At 46.4% G+C, this 20,875-nt stretch overlaps 1 protein-coding gene across 7 annotated transcripts in view; it reads right to left on the bottom strand.

Annotated features, from left to right (window-relative positions):
- The window catches only part of RYR3 (ryanodine receptor 3), a 1,751,462-nt gene that overhangs the window by 1,018,407 nt on the left and 712,180 nt on the right, over window positions 1–20,875 (bottom strand). For all 7 annotated transcript variants that reach the window (XM_069638568.1, XM_069638566.1, XM_069638573.1 and 4 more), the window contains 4 exons: window positions 17,521–17,713; window positions 8,168–8,384; window positions 7,048–7,152; window positions 2,892–2,995 (listed from right to left, as the gene is read on the bottom strand). In XM_069638568.1, the coding sequence (XP_069494669.1) occupies window positions 2,892–2,995; window positions 7,048–7,152; window positions 8,168–8,384; window positions 17,521–17,713 (619 nt within the window). The remainder of the gene's footprint in view (window positions 1–2,891; window positions 2,996–7,047; window positions 7,153–8,167; window positions 8,385–17,520; window positions 17,714–20,875) is intronic.

Genomic DNA, 20,875 nt, shown 5'->3' with positions numbered 1-20,875 from the left:
TTTACTCTTAACTCTCTGCCTTTGTTTCTAACCTCTCTCTCCTCCCCCCTACTCCATCCGGGTTTCGTCCTAAACATTCCACTGAATCTGCCCTTACCTCTGTTCTCAACTCCCTTCTCATTGCATGCTACTCTAAGCAATCCTCCATTCTTATTCTTCTTGACCTCTCTGCCGCCTTTGACACTGTCGAACACCCCTTACTCCTCAATACTCTCTCCTCTTTCGGTCTTAGAGGCTCTGTTCTCGACTGGCTCTCCTCTTACCTTTCTAATTATTATTTTACCGCCTCTTGGGGCAGCCGTTTCTCCCCTACCCACTCCCTTGACTTCGGAGTTCCCCAAGGTTCTGTGCTTGGCCCTTTCCTCTTCTCACTCTATACCTCCCTTCTTGCCTCTAATATCTCTTCCTTTGATATCTCTCACCATTTCTATGCTGATGATACCCAACTTTACCCTTCCTTCTCCTCCTTCACTCCTGGCATCCACCTCAACTATCCTCTTGTCTTACAGCCATCAAAAACTGGATGTCTTCCCACTTTCTCTCCCTCAACACTGATAAGACTGATGTCTTATTCTTCCCTGCCAACACACTTCCTCCTCCCTCTCCCCCCACTTCTATCCTCTTTCCCCCCTCCAATTTCCCCTTCTCATCCTCTGCTCGTAGCCTTGGCCTCTAATTCAACTCTAACCTCTCATTTACTCTCCACATCTCTCTTACCTCCCGAGCCTGTCGCTATCACCTCTTCAATGTTCGCAAAATCCGATCTTCCCTCACCTTCCACGCTACCAAACTCTTAATTTCATCCCTTATCTTTTCCAGTCTATTCTACTGTTCTGCTCTCCTCTTTGGCCTCCCTGCCTCTTATCTGCTCCCCTCAAATTCCTCTATCACTCTGCTATCCGTACTCTTTGTTTTCTCTCCCCTCTGGATGACATCTCCTCTTCGCTCTCCTCTTGGCTGGCTTCCCTTTCATTCCCAACTTAAATTCAACTTCCTCTGCCTTGTTTTTAAATCTCTTCACGACCTTGCCCCTCCCTACCTCTCCACCCTCCTCTCTTTCTATACTCCCTCTCGCCCTCTCTGTTCTGCTGACCTATTCCTCCTCTCTGTTCCTCCTTAACCCTGTGCCCCTTCCTGCTTCCGATCCATTCAGCTCCTCGCCCCCTCCATTGGCACTCTCTACCTCTCCATATCTGTTCCATCTCCTCCTAGCCCTCCTTCCGCTCCTCCTTAAAATCTCATCTTCTTCATCCTCCCTCCTGACCCTCCCTTCACTCCCTTCTTACTTTTCCTCCATTTCTCTCATTCCTTGTCCTCAGCTAATTGTTGTGCATACTGTTATTGATTGTTTGATTCTAGTTTGATATTCATGCTTCTATTGTAATTTTGTTGTTGTAATGTAAAGCGCTTTGGCGTAAAGCGCTATATACAATTTAATAAATACAAATACAAATATAACACTCCTTGTGTCTGCGGTCTTGAACCCATCCTTCTCTGGTTCAATCAAGTTGCATCTGTCTCAGATTCCTCTTGAAATAAGTCAAGAGGAAGCTGAAACAATCTTGGTAATCTTGAAAGTGTGTCTGTGCTCACATGAAAGAAGGGTTTTTTGTTTCAGATCTCTAATAAGCTCTATTTGAAATCGCCAGCAATGGTTGTACATTGGTTTAGCACCTTGTCATTTGTGGATGGATTTGTAATTGACCTTTGAAGGAGAGATCCAGTACTCTATCTCGAACTTCCTCTGTTAGAAATAAAGATTTAATGCAGATTGCCTGTGAGGGAAAACATGTACAGACATGCCTCTTGTGGCATTGTCAACTTGGTTCTTGGAAGCACTTCAAACCCGGATCACACGATCTTTACTTAATCCCGCTAAGGAACACATCTCTTTCTTCTTTAGGATAAACATTTTTTGATATAATGGATTACTGCCCCCATTTGGAGTGTGCAGCAATCCATTACATCTTCTAAATTAGACTACCCGAGAGCTACAGCTGAGTTCGGGTCATCTCAAGTTCAGGTGTGTGGCACCACAAATGTATTTTCTTGTCCAACGGTGTCAGGTTTGCAAGAGAAGGTACACAACCTTACCTTATAGTCAGTTAAAACCACACAGAATTGTGCAGGCTGGTATATAAAAACACACATACACTCTCATCAATATTTGTTGCTGTAAACTTGGAAGAATTAGAAGAAGCAAGTTTGCTATGTTTCTGAAGCCTCACTCTTAGGCTTCTGAACCTACTCGTAGACGGCACGATATCTGGTACCCTTTCATTGGAAGTTTACATTATTCGGACAACTGAAGGGGCTGGATGTAATAATGCACAAGTCCGGTAAGCAGTACACATGTCATCTAAAAAAGGATTTATAAATCGTGAGAAGATGAAAAATGGTTCCTATTTAGAAGCAGAGCAAATATTCTACAAGGTTAAAAGGACAAACAATGGATCTATTTGAATAAATGATCTAATTTTGCAACACTGAGTAAAACCACAGTAAATTTCGTGGACAATCATGGGCTGCCAATGTTCATGATTACAGGGAAGGGGGTGCCGTAGCTCCAACTCACCACTCGCAGCTTTCTCTAGTCATATGTGTCCAAACAATGATGCAGCAACCAGCAGGACCGTGAGCTGAGCGATGGTCCCCCGCCGTGGCGGGATTAATGAGATACTCGAGAAGACACCGCAAAAAGCAGTGTGCCCTGCCAGTTCCGCTGCCTTGACACTAATTACTGAGGACATCAGTGCCCTCGATGCTTGGTCGAACCAATTTACATTTGGAAGAACTCATTAAGAACTCTTCCCATAAACCCTGGACCGAAACGTGGTGCAGCCACCAATACAAAATACATGAAGCAGTCAATGGTGAAAGGGAGCACTCACTTTAGGGTTTCAGTGGACATTTGGAGATTATAATTCTTTTCAGTTTCTGGTAATTTGGAGAACTCCACGAGGCAGGGGTGTTGCCGCTTGTTGTCGTCCCGGACCTGAATCACAAGAAGAGAGGTGTTACTCTCAGTGGTTTCAAAACAAGAACACAGAGGGCCTCATTACAAGGATGGTGGTCCGGGAACTACGTACCGGTAAGCATGCTGGTACCGTAGTTCCTAGACCGTCATACTACGTGCTCTGCTCGTGGGTGCCGTTTTACCCGTCAGGTTTTTCCTGGCGGGTGTAACGGCACCCGCGAGCAGAGCACGTCGGATGCACCGGCACAACTCTGCATGTGCCGTGCATCCGACCTCCCCATCCCCATTCAGCATTATGGGGCAGAATGGGGATTGGGAGGCCCTTGATTCCGGCACCCGCAAATGGCCAATTACCCGGTCCGCCGAGCTCGACATGACCCGGTTCTTGCCCATTCGCAGGTGCCGGAAAAAATGCAACTCCATCGGCAGCCGTGCCGTTTTTAAGGGCACGGCTACCACCAGACTTGTAATGAGGGCCAGAGATTAAAAAGGCAACATTTCTAGAAGTGGCAATGGAATGCACTGAGGTATTTTTGAACGACTCTTGAATAGATTTATACCTTCACAGTAACCATAGGGCCCATCAAGCCAGGTACATTTCTCTCCAGCTGTAGCCCTTGGACCATTCTAAAGAAGGTGCAGAATAGTGCGGATGCAGGAACATTCGCAAAAATAAGGTAACTGTAGAAACAGTGTTTCTGCAGGTTTGACCTGGTCTGCACAATTCTGAACAGGAGTCCACACACAGAGATGGAACCCTGGCTGGAAACCCAATCCATTGCATTAACAACTCTGTTCAGGGAATCTGCTTGAGCGTCCATGGCATCAGCATTCTGATGCTGCCTGCGAGACTGAATTGACTCGGTTTGGGCACAAGTTCTTTTCACCTAGAAAAAGCATGCACAGTTCATATATATTCACTGTAATGAGACAGTCAGCTTTTTCATGGCTATCACCATGACTCATGGGAGCATGATAGAGATCAATTTGGATTATACACATGGAGCAGATTTAAGCAAAGGAACCAAAGGTCCACTTGGGATCCCATTCCTAAATCCACTCCATGTAGATAGTGAGGAGAATCTGTTCTAGGGTCCCTCAGATGTGGAGAGGGAGTGGTTGGTGTATTTCTGAGGCATATTAACCAGAAAAGGTATCTATATTTGCCCACAATTTCACAGCACTAATTTCCCAAACCTGGGTTTGCTACCCAAATCACAATCACGGCTAGTTGTGTACAAGTTCCTTGAAAGTGAGGCTGTGCGGTATCTGGACTATCCATCGAAAATAAATTCATCTAATTGAAATCCAACAAAATGCATTCATTGAAAGTCATTTCCATCGAAATGCACTTTCAATGAATACATTTTGTTGGATTTCGATTAGGGTTTAGGGTTAGGGTTGGGTTAGGGTTAGGGTTGAGGTTAGGGTTGGGGGGTGGCCTTGGGGGCTAGGGGGCTTGGAACGGAACCCCCAATAAAGAAAATGTTACATGAAGCTGGCCAGTGCTGGAATACATTAGAGATTCAATGGACAAGTTTCGATGCATATGTACTTTTAAAAGTAAAAGATAGCATTTCCATGCATTTATTTTCGTTGCATTTTCTTCAATGATTTTTCTTTTCTATGGTTCTTTTTCGATGAAAATACCATATACGAACGCTTCACCCAGTGAATGAAGACTCCTCACCAAAGCCTCTACAAAAAGGAACTCTGTGAATTTTTATTAAAAAATCAGCAAATGCTTCTTTTGGTTCTTGGGGAAAAATATGAAGGAGGAGGCGAGCAGAAAAGCATTGAGGCTCTGCTTAAGTACGGTGGCGAGTTGCTCATTACGGTAACTTCTCATCATGCCATAGGAAGTGGGCAAATAGTGGCATCGTGAGACAGGAAAAGCAGCTCTCATCCCTTTTTGCAGCTCTGTCACACCCCGCTCTCCTAATGTGTACTTACTGCCATGGGTAGGAGCACCCCTCCACATGCTCATTGCCCATGCATGCCGCCTATTCCAGCCTGCATCACTAAGCCCCACAGATCTCCTGCAAGCATCACACCAACTTCACGCATATTCTTCTTTCACCCTAATGTGTACTTACTGCCATGGGTAGGAGCACCCCTCCACATGCTCATTGCCCATGCATGCCGCCTATTCCAGCCTGCATCACTAAGCCCCACAGATCTCCCGCAAGCATCACAGCAACTTCACGCATATTCTTCTTTCACCCTACTGAAATGTTGCCTGTTGTGATGCTCCATCATTTATGGCAAACTTGTTCCATCCCAATTGCATCAAAACCCTTAGACCCTGCTGAACATTTAAAGAAGGCTGCATTTTTCATCCAGTGTTCATGTTCATTCTACTGTTTGCGATGGACTTCGCTCAAGCTGAACGTTCATCAACTTGTCCAACACAGGGTGTGGCTTATGGCTACCATAGCGTGCATGCGGCCCTTAAACATTCGCATTTTTCTCATATCCGATGCTGCCCATATCTTGGTGATGCACCCAACTCGATTATTTTGCCAATTCTGATGTATTCACTCATTTTCAATATTTTGTCCAACCCCTACGTTATTTTCCGTTTTGATATTCCATCTGGACTTCAAGGCTGTTCCAGTTTTCATTTGGACCCAACCATGATGTTTTGCAGCAAACTGATTCTTTGCCAACCCAATCCGCTTTGCTCAACTAGAGCTTTTCCCCTCATCTTCCCGCCTGTCCAAAGTGTGATGTTTGGCCAAATTGTGATTATCTTCCCCAGAAGGAACTGTGGTCCATCTGCTCTTTCACCCTTTTGCCACCCTGTTGTATCATCTAGCGCACCTATGCCACCTGATTTCTTTAATCTTGAAACTCTTCTAGTTGCCTTCCCTTTCTTTGCGATACTGGTCCATGGAACTGAGGGTGTGTAGATAAACTGGACTAACCTCCGTGGCTAGGACAGAGCTCACAGAGGGGTGCGGTGCTCTGCAGGAAATAATGTCTCCAGCCATCTTCCATGGAAGGATAATGCTCACAGAATACAAGCTGCTCGTCCTTTATGTATAGGGGGCAGCACACCGCTCAGTGGACACATGCAGTGTATCCCTCACCTGCGGGAGGGTCCATTACACCAGTGCGAGTGCCCAGGAAGACAAGATCATGTGAATACTGCATGGGTAGGAGGACATGCCATTACGTACTGCATAGGATCTGCCAATGCCTTGCTCTAGGAGGGCATTGCACCGCTCAAAGGATAGAATGCGATCTTTAGCACATATGTGTAGTATGTATTGAAGAGGACGTGGTGCTTCGACCAAAAACACATGTACAGTGACATACAGTGATAATGGCACCCGCCCGGTGGGAAGGTCTTACATTAGACCCTGTGCAACGGAAAATGAACCAGGTGACATTAGGGAACACGAACTGAGGATCGCACATACAGGCAGGGGAAAAACAATTCACATTTATAGGGGAGGTCAGTGTCTTTACATTGATGGAGACAGAACAAGGTTAAGAGGTGGGCAACGTGCTAGGCTAGTGAGGGGCCTCGTTCACGGTGGACAAGCTGCAGCATGCAGCATGTCTGAATACATGAATGTTGGTGATATGTTGGATGATTTCTGTGGGTGGAGAGGTCCAGAGGTGAGGAGTGAGAAGACAGAGAGAGAAGAATAAAGAGAAGGCCGAGGGCGGCCGGGGGATGGTGTGATTGAGAAGTGGGCTAGAGCAGGGGGTGCATGCTGGAAAGTAGCAGGTGATAGATGGGGAGGGGAGCCATGTGTGCCAAATGTTCTGGCGCAGCAGCTGGTAGCAGCAAGCTGGCAGATACCATGGCACACCTTGACACATAATGAGTTCTTGCACATGCCGTCCGGCTGGACTCAAGGAGTGCTGGCGTTTTGTACACGCTCTGTCGCCACACATGGACATCGTGGTGCACGGGGAAAGTGGCATCCCCACTGTAAACCAGGAGGAATAGGACTTAAGAGTAGAAATCTAAGCCTGGTCATGTGTTTTGACATCCCCCATCCCCCACCACCACTCCTAAACGACATTTGCTTTCGGACGTTGCGGTCACAAGGTACCTTGCCGTAGGTCCAGCCCAACTCGATCTTATTCATGCCCCACAGCTCGTGGATGTTTTCGGCTAGTTTATCTCGAATCTTCTCCAGGTGAGGGGGTAGGACAGTCTGAAAAAAGAAAACACAGGTCATTTCCGGACTGAAGAGAAATGTTTCAGCTTGAAGCGTGGCTCTCACTTGCCATCAAGCATCCCTCCTCCTAAGACACCTACATTCATTGGAAACTAGAACTCAGGGCAGCCTTTATGCTATGCGGCCCTTGTTGTAACTGGCACTGACTTGCTTGTGTGTATGGCTTGCTACCCATCATGCCCCTGGCAGAGAGAGCTGCATTGTACAATGTTAAGACCTCTATGTAGGCCATCGCGGAGCATGTGGAATGGAGCATGTGGAATGGAGCATGTGGAATGGGGCATGTGGAATGGAGCATGTGGAATGGAGCATGTGGAATGGAGCATGTGGAATGGAGCATGTGGAATGGGACATTTTCCACAGCATAGAACATGTGACCCCACACTTGGGTCCTCTTTCAATTTTACAAGCAGTTTCATTGTTATGTGAAGCATTGAAGGGGGGGGGGGGCGGAAATGGTGGCCGCTGTAACATGCGGAAGAGAATTCAGGTTAATGGCTTCGCCCTTACACCCATCTTGCAAGTATCATCCCCTCGAGGAACCCACAAGCAGCAAGTTGGAGGTAGGCACTCCCTGACTAGAGAACAGTCACGTGTGCTTCAATACTTCCAAGCATAAGAGTGTAAGAAAGACTTGCATTCTTTTTTCATAGAGCCTCTCCTAGTTATTCCTTTGACCCCCCCCCCCCACACCCCCTCAACACTTTCGGAGTTCAATGTTCAGATGAACCTATTGTTTACTTTCCGTGGTTCTTTTCTCTTCCCTGAGGCCTCTCACCTGTGTAACTGGTTGAAACAGCGCTTTGATGCCCCTGGGGTTTAGGCACTTTACAAATACACAAATAAATAAATACTCGTGACTCTGACCCTGGACAGCAAAGAGAATAATCAAAAAAGCCACACCCGTGGCCACCTAATCCATCTCATCTCGTGTCTTGCTCTTGCTCCGTGAGTGGGAAGCAGTGACGTGCTCGAGGTCAGTGCACGGTACCTGGCTGGTGTCCACGGGGCAGGGGATGAAGGAGGCCTGGGAGAGGAACTTGGTGGTGCCGAGCAGGTCTCGCACGCCGTTGTGGTCTCGCTTGTACTCTTTCACGGGCTCGATCCTCATCTTCTCTTTCGGCAGCAGGGCCTCGTAGCAGGGAGCATAGCCCGTGGGCGGCAAAAACTTGAACTCTCCGTGGCGCCCACCCAGCAGGAAACGAATCCTGCAATGCAGAACACAGCGGCCTTAGCGAAAAGTGGGTGATGCCAGCATTAGGGACAAGAGGGGAAACACGTTCAGGGGACGATCAAATTCACCAAGGTCTTTTAAAAATGAAAAACAGATACCTTAGTAACTAGTTCGTGGAAACATGCGAGTGTCGTTTTCTATATCAGTAGAGAAAGCACAGTTGTCACAAAGCACACGTATGGCCTAGATATGAACCCCTGCCCTCTGGTATAAGCAGCTTCATATGTGTACAGACACTACTGCGCACAAGCCCTGTGGATTGTTATAGTCTAATCTACCTGGGCAGAAATGAATACCCCCCCTTTTGGCACTAGAGCGGGCATTTCAAGGGAAGGTGACATGCACAGACAAATCTGGGTGGGCTCATCTTGGAAATTCGCTTTCATGACACAAGACACATACAGATGATGGATGGCCTGATGTGGCGCTCCCCTCCTTATTAACCTTCTCACAAGGCTTCACCACACGTGGGCAAGGGTAGAGCTCTCACTTACATCTGTAATTGGTAAGAGCCCAGGTCTTTAGACTTACTTGGTGGGAGCCTAGATTGGGTAGAACACGTGTGATCTCATATCGAAGACGCACAGAAGACACTCAAGGTCTGGTGATCGATTGTAAACAGTCATGGCTTTGTATCAGCTTTCACTGAACATAAAATGGTCTGAGTGTTTCACAATGAATCCAGGTAGACTTAGTTTAGTTTTTCATGGGCAGGCACCTGCCTGTGATAGGCTGTGGCAGATACAGTAACATTTGAGTCATGCCTCTCACATGCCCATCTTACAAGACCCAAATGAAGGACCCAGCTTTTCTTAAGTTACATCATTACATGCGCCATTGCTGCAAGGCTTTTCACAATTTTCCTGATCTGCCTGGAAAATGCATCCAAAACATGCAGATCAGGGATGTCATTTCACCAAAATGCCTGGGGAAGCGGAAGTGGCATCACACAACCCATGACCTCTGATGACATCCAGGGAATCGATGGAACATGACCTTCCACCCCTTGACAAAACAGGAAGTGGCATCACATAGCATTATTCCATAGCACACTACGAAAAATATGGTTACGATATCACTCTAATGTGATATACACTTAATGCAATAATGGATCACCATATCATTAATATCACTGTGTATAGGCCTATATCACTGTGAATGCAAGCAGACGTCCAAGGACAAATGATAATGATGTGTTATTATATAGCACTTATGCTTAAGCACTTTATATAGAACAAATATACATAAAATATCACCCAACCTGTGTTGGTACTCGTTTATTGACCTCAAAAGGATGAAAGGCTGAGTTGGCCTTTGTGGGATTCAAACCTGCAACCTGTAGATCACACACATTGCAGCAGCGAGCACTCAACCCACTGAGCTATTTTACTGATTATAGTTATCTTACCGGGGTAGAGGATCAGCCGAATGCCACTAGAGAAAGTCCCGCCCCTATTTTGCCTATATGTTGAAAACCGGAAATTGCATCATGTGCAACCCCATTAAGGATACCTATACCACTAAGAGTCTTTGAGACAAGGTATCCGTTGAGAAGACCCTACATGAAGTATCCCCCAAAGACTGGTGGTCTTCTAAGGGAAGTGCCTGAAGAAGTGTGAATATGTAAAAAGTAGAAGCTGGTGATGTCATGAGGAATGTATGACACACTGGAAAAGATGACCAGAGAATAGAATGTATAGACGATATCGAATTTGATGGCGAAGTTAAGAATCGAGAAAGCTTTTATGCACGGAATAAAGATTGCACATGTGAAGAACACTGCAGAAAACAAGCCTTTTTATAACAGTACAGATGCTGCAATATAAATAGACTAAGTATTCATAAAGCTGGCTATACATAGTATATAGACTGCAGGCAGTGCTGCCAACATGTATGCACATAGAATTCTGGACATTCGATGATAACATTTCAGTAAGCGAGTTTCCATGAAGGAAGATGGATTGAAAGCTATGCGTGTGTCGCAGCAAAGAATAGGATCAAATTCGAGGCAAGACCAAGAGGCTGTCTGGCTTGATGTCAAAGACTAGAAGTAGACAAGAACTGGTTATTAGCCTGCGAAGAACAGTATTCGTGAGAAGCTGAGGCATCCCTTGTTAGGTTGCAAAGAGAGATCATCATGAGTGCCAAGTTTCTTTATTGAAGACAATGAAATGCTATAATACGTGCCAATTCACGGTCTCTGATCACGTGAGCTGAGGGTGAAAATAGATTAAGAGAATGGTGCACCAGATTGAAGATAGCGAGTGCTCACACTCCCATATATTCCCAGAGACAAGAAGCTACTACATGGCTGAGTTCAAAGACAATGTGAATGGCAGATGGCATGAGCGATGAGAGATGATGGGCTAATTGGGTGGGAAGAAACGGTCAAGTTCACCCACCAGCACCTGGGGTACCAGCTTACGTGCTGCTAGAGAATCGAATGTTCCAGAAGGGTACAAGTGTGCCAACCAATTACAGAAGGCTGTATAACAAAGAGCCTTATAGTTTAAGAACCAATAGTATTCTGTGTACTTAATTACTGTCGAAGATGACTTACATTTGAGGCTGGCTTAAGTTGTCCACCTCACCGTAGAGACCCAATCAGGATCCTTTCCCATACAGAAAGTATACTTAGATAATATCCTTAGTCCAACCACAATCTTCCATAGGTTTTCTTAGTTTGCCACAAAGTATGACAGCACATATGACAAATTTATAGTATATAAGTGTTGTTTTTTATTAAATGCATTGAGGTTATGCTGTGTGACCTCCGTTGAAGGTCCACTGTACTCCCTGTTTTAGACAATTGCAAATAAAACACAGTTATTTGCCAACTTCCTGAGTCAGTCTTATTGCTTAGTTTGAGAAGTTACTCTCTGTCCCATCTGTAGTATGATGTGTTACCTTGATTAAAAGGGCCTCTAGGGTTCGCTGGCTATAGTAAAATGAGCAATTACATGTCTAAATGTTCTCAAAGTCAGAAAGCAAATTACACTCTGCAGTGGATACCATTAAACTGGTAACTGAGATTTAACAGCAGGCCTTTTCATCTGCAGGTCTGGTGCAAAGTTGGCCACATGTCAAGCCTACGTGGATCTACTTTTCAGGCTTCTGTTGTTGGTAAAATACATACCATAGGTAGGGTTCCTAACTGTGTTTTAAAGAATTTAGAGTAGCGCAGGAAAGGCAGCTCACTCACATGGCATCGCTTACTCTGGGCACTCGTTACTTCATACATGTAAACAAATATCCTGAACAGCATGCCAGTGAGATAGGAAAGATAGACACATTAAAACAAAGCATTAATTGTGCCACAGTGAAATCAAGGGCCAGTTTATGTGCTGTGGTCAAACATTTCTACACCGTACACAAGCCTTCAGGCACAAGGATTTTATCAATTGACCGAGGACACCAAGATGGAATGTCTTGTGATGATCGTAACAGAGACAACACAGTTAGAAACATTCTGTAACTGCAACTTGCGAAAGGCAAAATACGTAGTCCGAAAGGGATGCTTATTCTACTCTAAATGCTTTTTTGGAAGTTTTTGTCTGCATTGGGAATTTGAGGTGATTAAGAAAATACTAACTCAGTGACTCACTCCAGGAAGTGTACCTGAAATAAACCTTTAATGAGTCTAGCAATTATTGTATAGAATTCCAGAAAGACAAATTATTTGTTATTCCTATTCTTTCTTATTTAGTGTCACTGCTCAAAGGCCTGAAAAAGAATGCCAGCCACTCCAGAAACAAAGAGCCATATGGCGCTGGCCACTGCCCAGGAGCTTTCATTTTAAAACAAACACAAACAAAAATGTACATTTTATTTAGGGGTAGCAAGGGAGAATACACTGATAGAAAGGGAGAGTTGCAACCCCTGACAACCCCAAAATTACGTTTGTGATGCAGACTGTCCAGAAAGCAGGACAACCCGACCATAACATGTCTCGAAGTTCAAAGGAGCTCCCTTTGATTCTGACTAGTTTGCACCGGCTGTTAAAACACTGTGTTAGTTAAGTCCAAGGCTTTGCCAGGCTGATGGGTTAAGTGACGTCTCAGATTGGCTAGCCGAGGCAAACCCATGGAACATTCATTCCAGAAAGAGCTTGCCAGTGTCAGTAGGCAAGAGCCCAGCGAGCTTCCAGAATCGCCCCCGGGGAGGATGTTGCCTTTCTGCTCAATGCCAAGGAACCCTGAAGGTCTCACTTGGGAGTTCGGAAGCTGATTGCTCATGGGGGCTTCATCGAAGTCGTGAAGCCCCCATCACTTAGCTAAACATTTCAAGTCACACCCTCAATTATCTACATACATACAGCACACCATTTCTTACTCGCCAAGAGTACATTATTACCAGGCAATGGCTAGAGGCGAGTGCATATTTTGAGGCCTGATGCGGGAGGGGGTATTTCCGGCTTGACAGACGAGTAGTTGATGCAGCCTCTTGGGTCCCCGAGTACCCCTCGTTTAGACAGAGGCCATCATATTAAGTAACCATGGGCAGTGCCCATCTCTTATAGGGAGGTTGACTACCATATCCTCACAGAAATATATATCAAGTTGGTTGAAGTGTACTTCGGTCCACCTTCCTCGACATTCTGCGGCCATTAGTGTGGCCAGTACTTATGGGTGCCTGCTAGCCGCTCCATGTGTAGGTGGCTAGCTCCCCACTCGGAAGGGCCTGCGCCAGTGAAAGAGGAGCGGGGCAGTAGCTCAGCATGGCTATCTGTTGGCAAGGAAGAGAGCTTCCACTCGGCTCAGCAAACACTTCTCTCATAATAATGACACACAGTGGGGCCACTACTGGAGCAGCTCTTGAACCAGTCGCCATGTGTGTTGCGTCAATGCTGAGGGGCGTTGGGCCGCAGGCAATATGAGAGATCACCTCCAGCAAGTAGATGTCTCGGAAGGGCCTGACACGGGAGTGACTCTATCCCAGCCTTAGAGGCCTTACAGTGGTCAATGCCTATCTGGGTGGTGTCCAGATGTTCCAACAAGCCGGTTATGCTATAGGTGAATGCCATCGCAACTAGCGCTGCATTACCTGCCGCAAGCCCCCTAGCCCCCGTCATTCTCCGCTCAGTTTCAGTGCAGGTACGCAACTCCCCAGCTCTCGAGCCAATAAGCCCCGTTGCCTGTCCACGAGGAGCACTGTACATTTCCAGCGCTATATATGCGCTCCTTGGATAGCCCAGGAGTGTCTACAATTGTCCCTGTGCTCGGCTATAAATAGCACACTGGCTTTGACGTGGAACAAGTCAGCTGGGGCTTGACAAAAGATTTTCATTCAGCTGGTGATGATGATGTGCTCTGCTGCACGACCCCCCACCCCCTCCCCACGCCCCCTCAGCAGCCACCATCAGAGCTCTGTCGGCTGCATGAGCCTGTCCTCCCCAAGGGAGGTGAATGTGTGATATGACGCAGACTCTGCCATTGGCTTATTAAACAGATCATTTTAAAAGCTGGGGTGAATAGTGTGTCTGTGCGCCACGCTATGGTATTCAGGCTGGGAGTCTCGGCTGCTTTTCAGTGTTCAGCAGGGTTCTTCCCACTTCCTTTCCTTTTTTACTATGGGTGTACTGGATAGCATATTTAGAATTTTGGCCGAATAGTATGTCAAGTATTTCTCCGAATCCAAATATTAAGCCGAATAATTCATGATCCAAACTTGAAAAATGCACTTCTTTAAAAAATGAGAGCACCATTTTAAATGTGTTCCCATGTTTCATTTATTTTGCCTTTATTTGAATCAACATCTAATCCTTATTTAATGGAGACAATCCAGATTCCAGAAAAGAACAGATTAACGAAAAATGCAGGGCCATATCTATGGAACGATGCTGTTTATGCAAAACCAGTGCTACTTAAAATGAGAGGCTAAACACATGCAAAGTGCTAGGTTGCAATGAACAAAATGGATACTGCAACTTACAAGACTCATTGAGAATCACACACATTGCAACCTCTTGCAAGTTGGAAGTTGCTTTATGTGGAAAGGGAATTTCAAACCTTCCTTCCAGCTCACAGATACATGTTGAAATGGTTTCAGTCAGCTCATGCAGGACACACGTTGACCATACATGTGAGGTAAGTGGACACCATCTCCCTAATCCCTCTCGCATGTGCCAAGCACAGCACATGACTCTTCCAGAGAGGCAGCGAGGGCTGCAGTAAGGATATTCACACAGACGGAAGGTCTGACATGTGACTGAATATGCTCAAATCCTGCACCTTCTAAGAAAGCACTGCCCGGTTGAGCAGTCACTCAATTCGTCCAGTTGTTCATCCAGGTGCACTCATCCCTCCACTTGCACATCATACCAAAAGATGCATCGCTCTGTGGCTTTTTCTGTGTCTCTCACTCTTCAGCACTCAAGCCCAAAACACCATAAGATACAGTGCTCTCTATCACATATTTCCAGTTGGGACAGACTGGCATGTAATGTTTTTGGGGGGTTTTCCAAATAAGCAGGTTCTCCCAAGTGACAAATATAAGTTGGGAAATGTCAGCCACATCTTGCGCAGCCTGAAATGTAACAGACAAACCCCCCACACCTGCCTTTATGGACATAGAAGAGCAAGCCCACCTATTGAGAAGTCTTATACTTTCCAAACATCCTCCCCTCCTACCAATTTCACCAAAAGGGTCTAGATCTCTTTCTATGTCCGATATAGAGTCCTTACACCTATCCCTCTATACTCCATCTGGCAGAATGGCACACAGGGAAACTAGGGAGATGTCCCAACATGATGTTCACCAGAGGCCTCTCCAGTGGGGGCATCTCTGTCTGACATATCTGATTACCTGAGCCCTACTGCTCTCTACAACTAGTTGAGAATTCTTAGCGTTCTCTCCATTGGCATTTCCCACATGAACCAACCATGCTCACTTTCCTTATCCCCTCTTCTCCTCTCCAAAACACAAACATATGCACCTTAGTGTTTAATAATTTGATTCCATTCTCGTTTTCTTTTTCACTCTGCACTCCATATTTGCCTCTTTTTGGTTGGAGCCGAATAGCAGGGGCGTTGCTAGGTGGGGGCTAAGGGGGCTATAGCCCCTGATCTTTTGGTTGTAGCCCCGGATAGAATCTCAAAAGACTAGCTAGCCCCCAGTCCCAAAAGTTCTGACATCAGCTTAGCCCCGGGTCTTTTCCAGACCTAGCAACTCCCCTGCCGAATAGCAAGAAATGATTTGTCTAGAGACAAATAGCTACTTTTCAGCCGGAATCGGTTAAATGCTTACCCTAAGCCGAAGTTTGGTATACCCCTTCTTTTTACTCCAGTTTCCTCTACATTGGTAATGTGTGCTTTACAGCGCACACGTTACAGGTTGCCTTTGCTGGGCCCATTAGCCCGTCACCTCTCATAGGCTTTTCAGTATCCAGTAGCGTTCTTCTCACCTCGTGGCCTTTTCACTCCAGTTTTGTTTATCTACATTAGCCCCTTGCTGACAAGGAGCGATTCCGCAGACATTTCCAGTCTAAACATCATTTTGAAATGGGACCCCACCAGCCCTGACATATCTGCAGCCCCGGTGAGAGAATAAAGTCTTTGATCCCGGCCCGCAGTCAACTACTTAACAGCTAGGCCACACCGTCTGTCATGGAGACAACAATAGCAACTCCTTCAAACATTAAGTGATTCCATTTAACAGTCCCAGAAAGCAGAAACTCCAGCACTGGCAGACAGAGGAACTGCAGCCAGCTTCTTGCTCCAAGCACAGGCTTCTTCAGCTCTCAGCTAAGCTTCTGAGCCACAGCCCTCATCTTCCACACGGAGATAAAACCCCTAGCCTCAGACCACACTACATGCCCATAGACCAAAAGGCCTGACATTAGAATTCCTCACAGGCCTTAACTTCTGCACATAAATCACACATCCTGTCCAAATAGACCACACAGCCTGGTCATAGACTACACTGGTAGACCACAGCTCATGCCCATCAGCCATTTTAGTTAAATGGCACACTTCGAGTCACAAGGCACCCTTCTTCCAACTGGACCACGCGGCCTATGCTAAACTGCCACCTCTATTCATAGATCACACTTTCAACTCGTATACCACACCTGCTACTCAAAGACCACACTCTCTGCCCATAGACCCAGCCCTGCTCAAAACCAATCCTGCTGTTCAAAGACCACAACTCCTCCCAATACACTGCACTTCCTGCCCAGAGACTACACCCAGTGCCCACAGATCACACCCACTGCCCACAGACTGCACCATCTGCACATAGACCATGCATCGAATTTATAGAAAACACCCTGTCCTTAGACCACATCTCCGATTCATAGACCACACACCATGGCCAAATCCACTGCCCAATGACCACACCTGCTGCACCCAGATATCCCCTCCAGTTCTTAGAACACACCTTCTGTTGATAGACTACACTTCTTACCATAGACCACGCCTCGTATTTAGTGCGGAGCATTCTACTCATGGTCCTCAATTCATAATCAGAAGCCACACGATTTCCTATAGACCACACATCCTGCCCATGGACTACACTTCCTATTCAGATAACAAACATCCTGTCCATAGACCTTAGCTCCTGTCCATATAGCAAACCTTGTGCCAAGAGAATGAACCTTGTACCTATATGTCTCTCTCAATACACACAAGCCACCCCCTCATACCCATAAACTCTACTCCTCCTGTGAAGACTGTACTTTACAGTTATAGGTCATGCATACTACTAAGATACACCACTGCTTACTATGAGCCAAAATAATGCACTACCTATACACAGGACACAACCTACATTATAGAAGGCACCTCAGTCCACCAGCCCCTAGACTTTATTTCTTAGCCAAGGCCCACATAGAGGATACCTCCTACCCTAGCGACTGCCTACAATCCATAAGGTGTCTCCTCCGTTTGGAATGGCCTTTCTCATAGGCCACACTTCCTACCGTCACGCTCACACCCTTCCTGCCTGCAGACCATGATCCCTGGCTTACTAAGTGATTCCACATGGAAGGTGAGTAGAATTAAATATCTACTTTGTACAGCACGTTTATATTGTCACTGTTGAGTATAAATACTGAAAAGGGATTGAGGACCATAACGTGAAGAAGACCCATAAATTCGTCATCAGCAGCTTACTTGACGCCTGCAGAAAAGCTGACCACGGGGAAGAAGAGGCCCTCAGTGTTGAAGTTCTCGAACATGCCTTGCACCGGCTGACCGTTGATGCGGAAAGAGATGCTGGGCACGCCAAGGTCCAGGCAGCAGCTCACCACATCGTCGGATGCCAACAGGTGTTGGTTGGCAGAAGCTACAGCTCTTGGCACACGTCCTAGGAGTGGGAAAGAAATCAGACAATGCAAGTAAAAAATCCACCACAGACAACTGCTAGCATGCAAAAAAATCAATAGTCCAATGTTCTATTCACTGTGCTGGCTCTTCGATTAACTGTTTTGTTTTTTTTAAAAGAAAGACTGCCAATACTGTACAGGGTGGTTGGAGTCACCTCTTTCCCAAAGCCTGATGCTGAGGCGGAATGCCACCTATTCAAGGGACTGTGTCCTGAAGGCTCCATGTCAGCCCTACTGTAGGCCCACCTTCATAACATAACTTATCTAACGATCAAGACATGAACGACAAGCTGAGGTACTGCAAGTATGCCTTGCCAATCACACTCGTCAAGAGGTGATTCCTCATGGATACACTTTCTGCTGTGAAGACAGCACAGGGGTCACATCCTTTTGGGATCAATGAGAAGCTCTCCTTCAATTTGTGCCAATGTGTCTCCATTAATACAGTTGCATTAGGCCTGTTTATGGACTACGGTCGGTTGGGCCATCCAGGGTAAGACCGGTTCAGAAGTGTCTGAAATTCAGTGAAGCAAGAGGGATGGGGTTCTCAGCAGGCCATTGTAGGACATTTGGCTCCAGATACCATCCTTGTTCTTATCCAGACTCCCAAAAGGGAACAAATCACACCTCGTGCCAAATTGTTTGAGGTTATCAACACGAGTGCACTATAAAAATACTTGAATAAGAGTATGAAAAAATACATCCAGGATCAGACCTGTAAGGGGGCAAGGATACGAGCACTAAAGCAGCATGGATCATGCTCCTTTAAAGTGACCCCTTATATTTAGATTTTTACCAGGTCAGTGGTTATATGAACCAGTTTCCATTATTTTCTCCGATAAATATGTCTGCTATCTACGCCACTCTTTCTATCAATGAGTTGGGACTATAACATAACATTTTACAATACCTGATACTCTGCATCCAAATGGTTAATTTTCCAGCCATTCTTGTTTTGCTAGGGGACGCCTCTGGTGGAATTATGTGTGTGTTATTCTTCCTATTAACGTGCATGTCTCAGGCGGAGCATGAAGGCTCCTCTTTCACAAGCAATCTTTCCGTGCTGCGTCTTCCACCGTGGGGGTGTGTGAATGATGAGTGATATGCGCAGCCTGGTGTGACATTGCATTGTTGCTGCGGGACCGCTGGTGTGTGGGGAAAGGCGACCATGGAGGCCACCAACGGGCCCTGCTCTGTAATGCAGGGCCCGTTGGTGGTGTGGGGAGGGCCCCTTGGTCTACTTCCCAACACTTGGGTCCAGGGGCAGCGGCTTGCCACAACACATCTGTCCCTTTAAGGAAAGGCAATGTGTGGGAGGAAGTATTGCCGGGAATCCGAGCCCCGCTGTCCATTTAACTTAGACCCCCACGGTAGAGAAATATTTTGGAAAGTCTAACTCCCAAATTGTGACCGCAACACACACAAGTTGGCCACAGAAAGAGCCAGTGCTAGAGCTGCGCTGGCTCGGCTGGCTCAATATGGAACACAAAAGCTTCCGCAAGTATCAGGGAGAAACCAATATGGCGGACTGACTTATTGGCCCTCATTATAAGTTTCCCAGTATCCTGCCGGTTAGTCTGCGGGATACCGGGAAACTGACCTCTGTTACCGGTGCCTGATATCCCAGTTTTAATGGGATATTCCAGGTGGCGGCAACAGCGGCAAATCCCCATTTCATGGAGTCCAACTGGACTCCATGGAAGGGATTGCCGGTATTTTCAAATACCGGCTGTTTTTTGCCAGCGGGGGCCTGATTTCCCTCCAGCTCGTGGCTGGAGGTAACTCAGCTAACCCCTAACAGCAAACTTGTAGTTTTGCGGTGCGGGAAAAGTGGCAGTCACAGGATTACCGCCACTTTTACCGCCACTTTCCCCACACCACAAAACGTATCATGAGGCCCAATCGTCTTGGTGCAGAGAAAATGCGAGAACCGTGTTCCTCAACCAAACACCTGAAAGTAAAACGCACGTTAAGTCCCTGACAAACCTGCACTGACAAAATAAATCATTCACATGTGTACAGCTTGAAAGAGCGCACAGGCCCAGTGTAGGGGAGAGGAGCGAGGGGCATATATGAGGAAGTACAAAAGGAGCAAGGGTGTGGGAGATAGCAGAAGGATAAGGTGTACCTTTGGTGATGGTTAGAGAAAGGAGAGGCTGGTAGAACAGGGGAGTGGAAGTGAGAGAAGGGGCAGGAAATACGATCTGAAAAGGTGGTCAAAGGAGGAGCAGAAGGAGGAACACAAACTAAGTAGGATGTGATGAAAGGAGGAGTAAAGGGGCAAGAGGAGAGGAGGTGAAAGAAGCTTAGCGATTGCAAGGAGTTTGGAGGAAGAGCGGGAAGGAAAACTCTACACTCCAAGCTTAGATGCTGTTTGAGAGTGGAGGGAGGAGGTGTGGGCGCCAGGTGAAGCATCACAGAGGTATTTGAGGAACCAGAGCTGAGCCAAGATCGCTGAAGGAAGAACATAGAGGACCCCAAAAGCACAAGTTTACGTTGCAATGGCAAGGGGGGTATTCAGTGGGTAAGCAAAACAAAGTAGCAAAGAGTTGAGGGCTGGAAGGTTAAGAATTCATCTTAAACCTCTGGCAAATGCTCTGGGCCCAAGCTACTACTCTCTGATAAGGCTCAATGAGGCCAAAACATGTCTAAGGATGCTTGTGGTCTCGTGCAGAAGGGATGTCGCCAAGCAGTTCGGGCTAGACTGCCCCTTTTGGGGTGGAACCAAGCCTGATTTGCATATGGTCTTTCCCCTTTTGTAATGGCTTGGCAGGCAAAGAACGATGGTCTAGAGTGTTACCCAGAGCAATGTCAGAGGTTAAGATTAATTCTAAACTAACTTTCCAGCCATCATCTCTTTTGTTTTGGCAATTCAGTGGGGCCAGATGAGCTCTGAGAGGCTGTGAGAAAAGGCTCTGAGAAAAGGACATTTGCCATGAATCAGGCAGCATGCCCCAATACCTCTAACCCAGCCTCCTTGAGTAGGCCACCTGAACAAACACCTTTCTATGTCATCTTGTAAGGCCAGGCAGTACCTACAAACTACTCTCCATCATTCATCATATAGTCCAAGACAGACCACACAGTCAACTAATAGGTCCAAGCAAACTGCTGACAGGAGAGCTAGAAACACTCCAGAAAGC

The sequence above is a fragment of the Ambystoma mexicanum genome, chromosome 14, assembly GCF_040938575.1.
Source record: "Ambystoma mexicanum isolate Mex_15411 chromosome 14, UKY_AmexF1_1, whole genome shotgun sequence".
Lineage (NCBI taxonomy): Eukaryota > Metazoa > Chordata > Amphibia > Caudata > Ambystomatidae > Ambystoma > Ambystoma mexicanum.
This window is presented reverse-complemented; position numbering and strand designations above follow the sequence as displayed.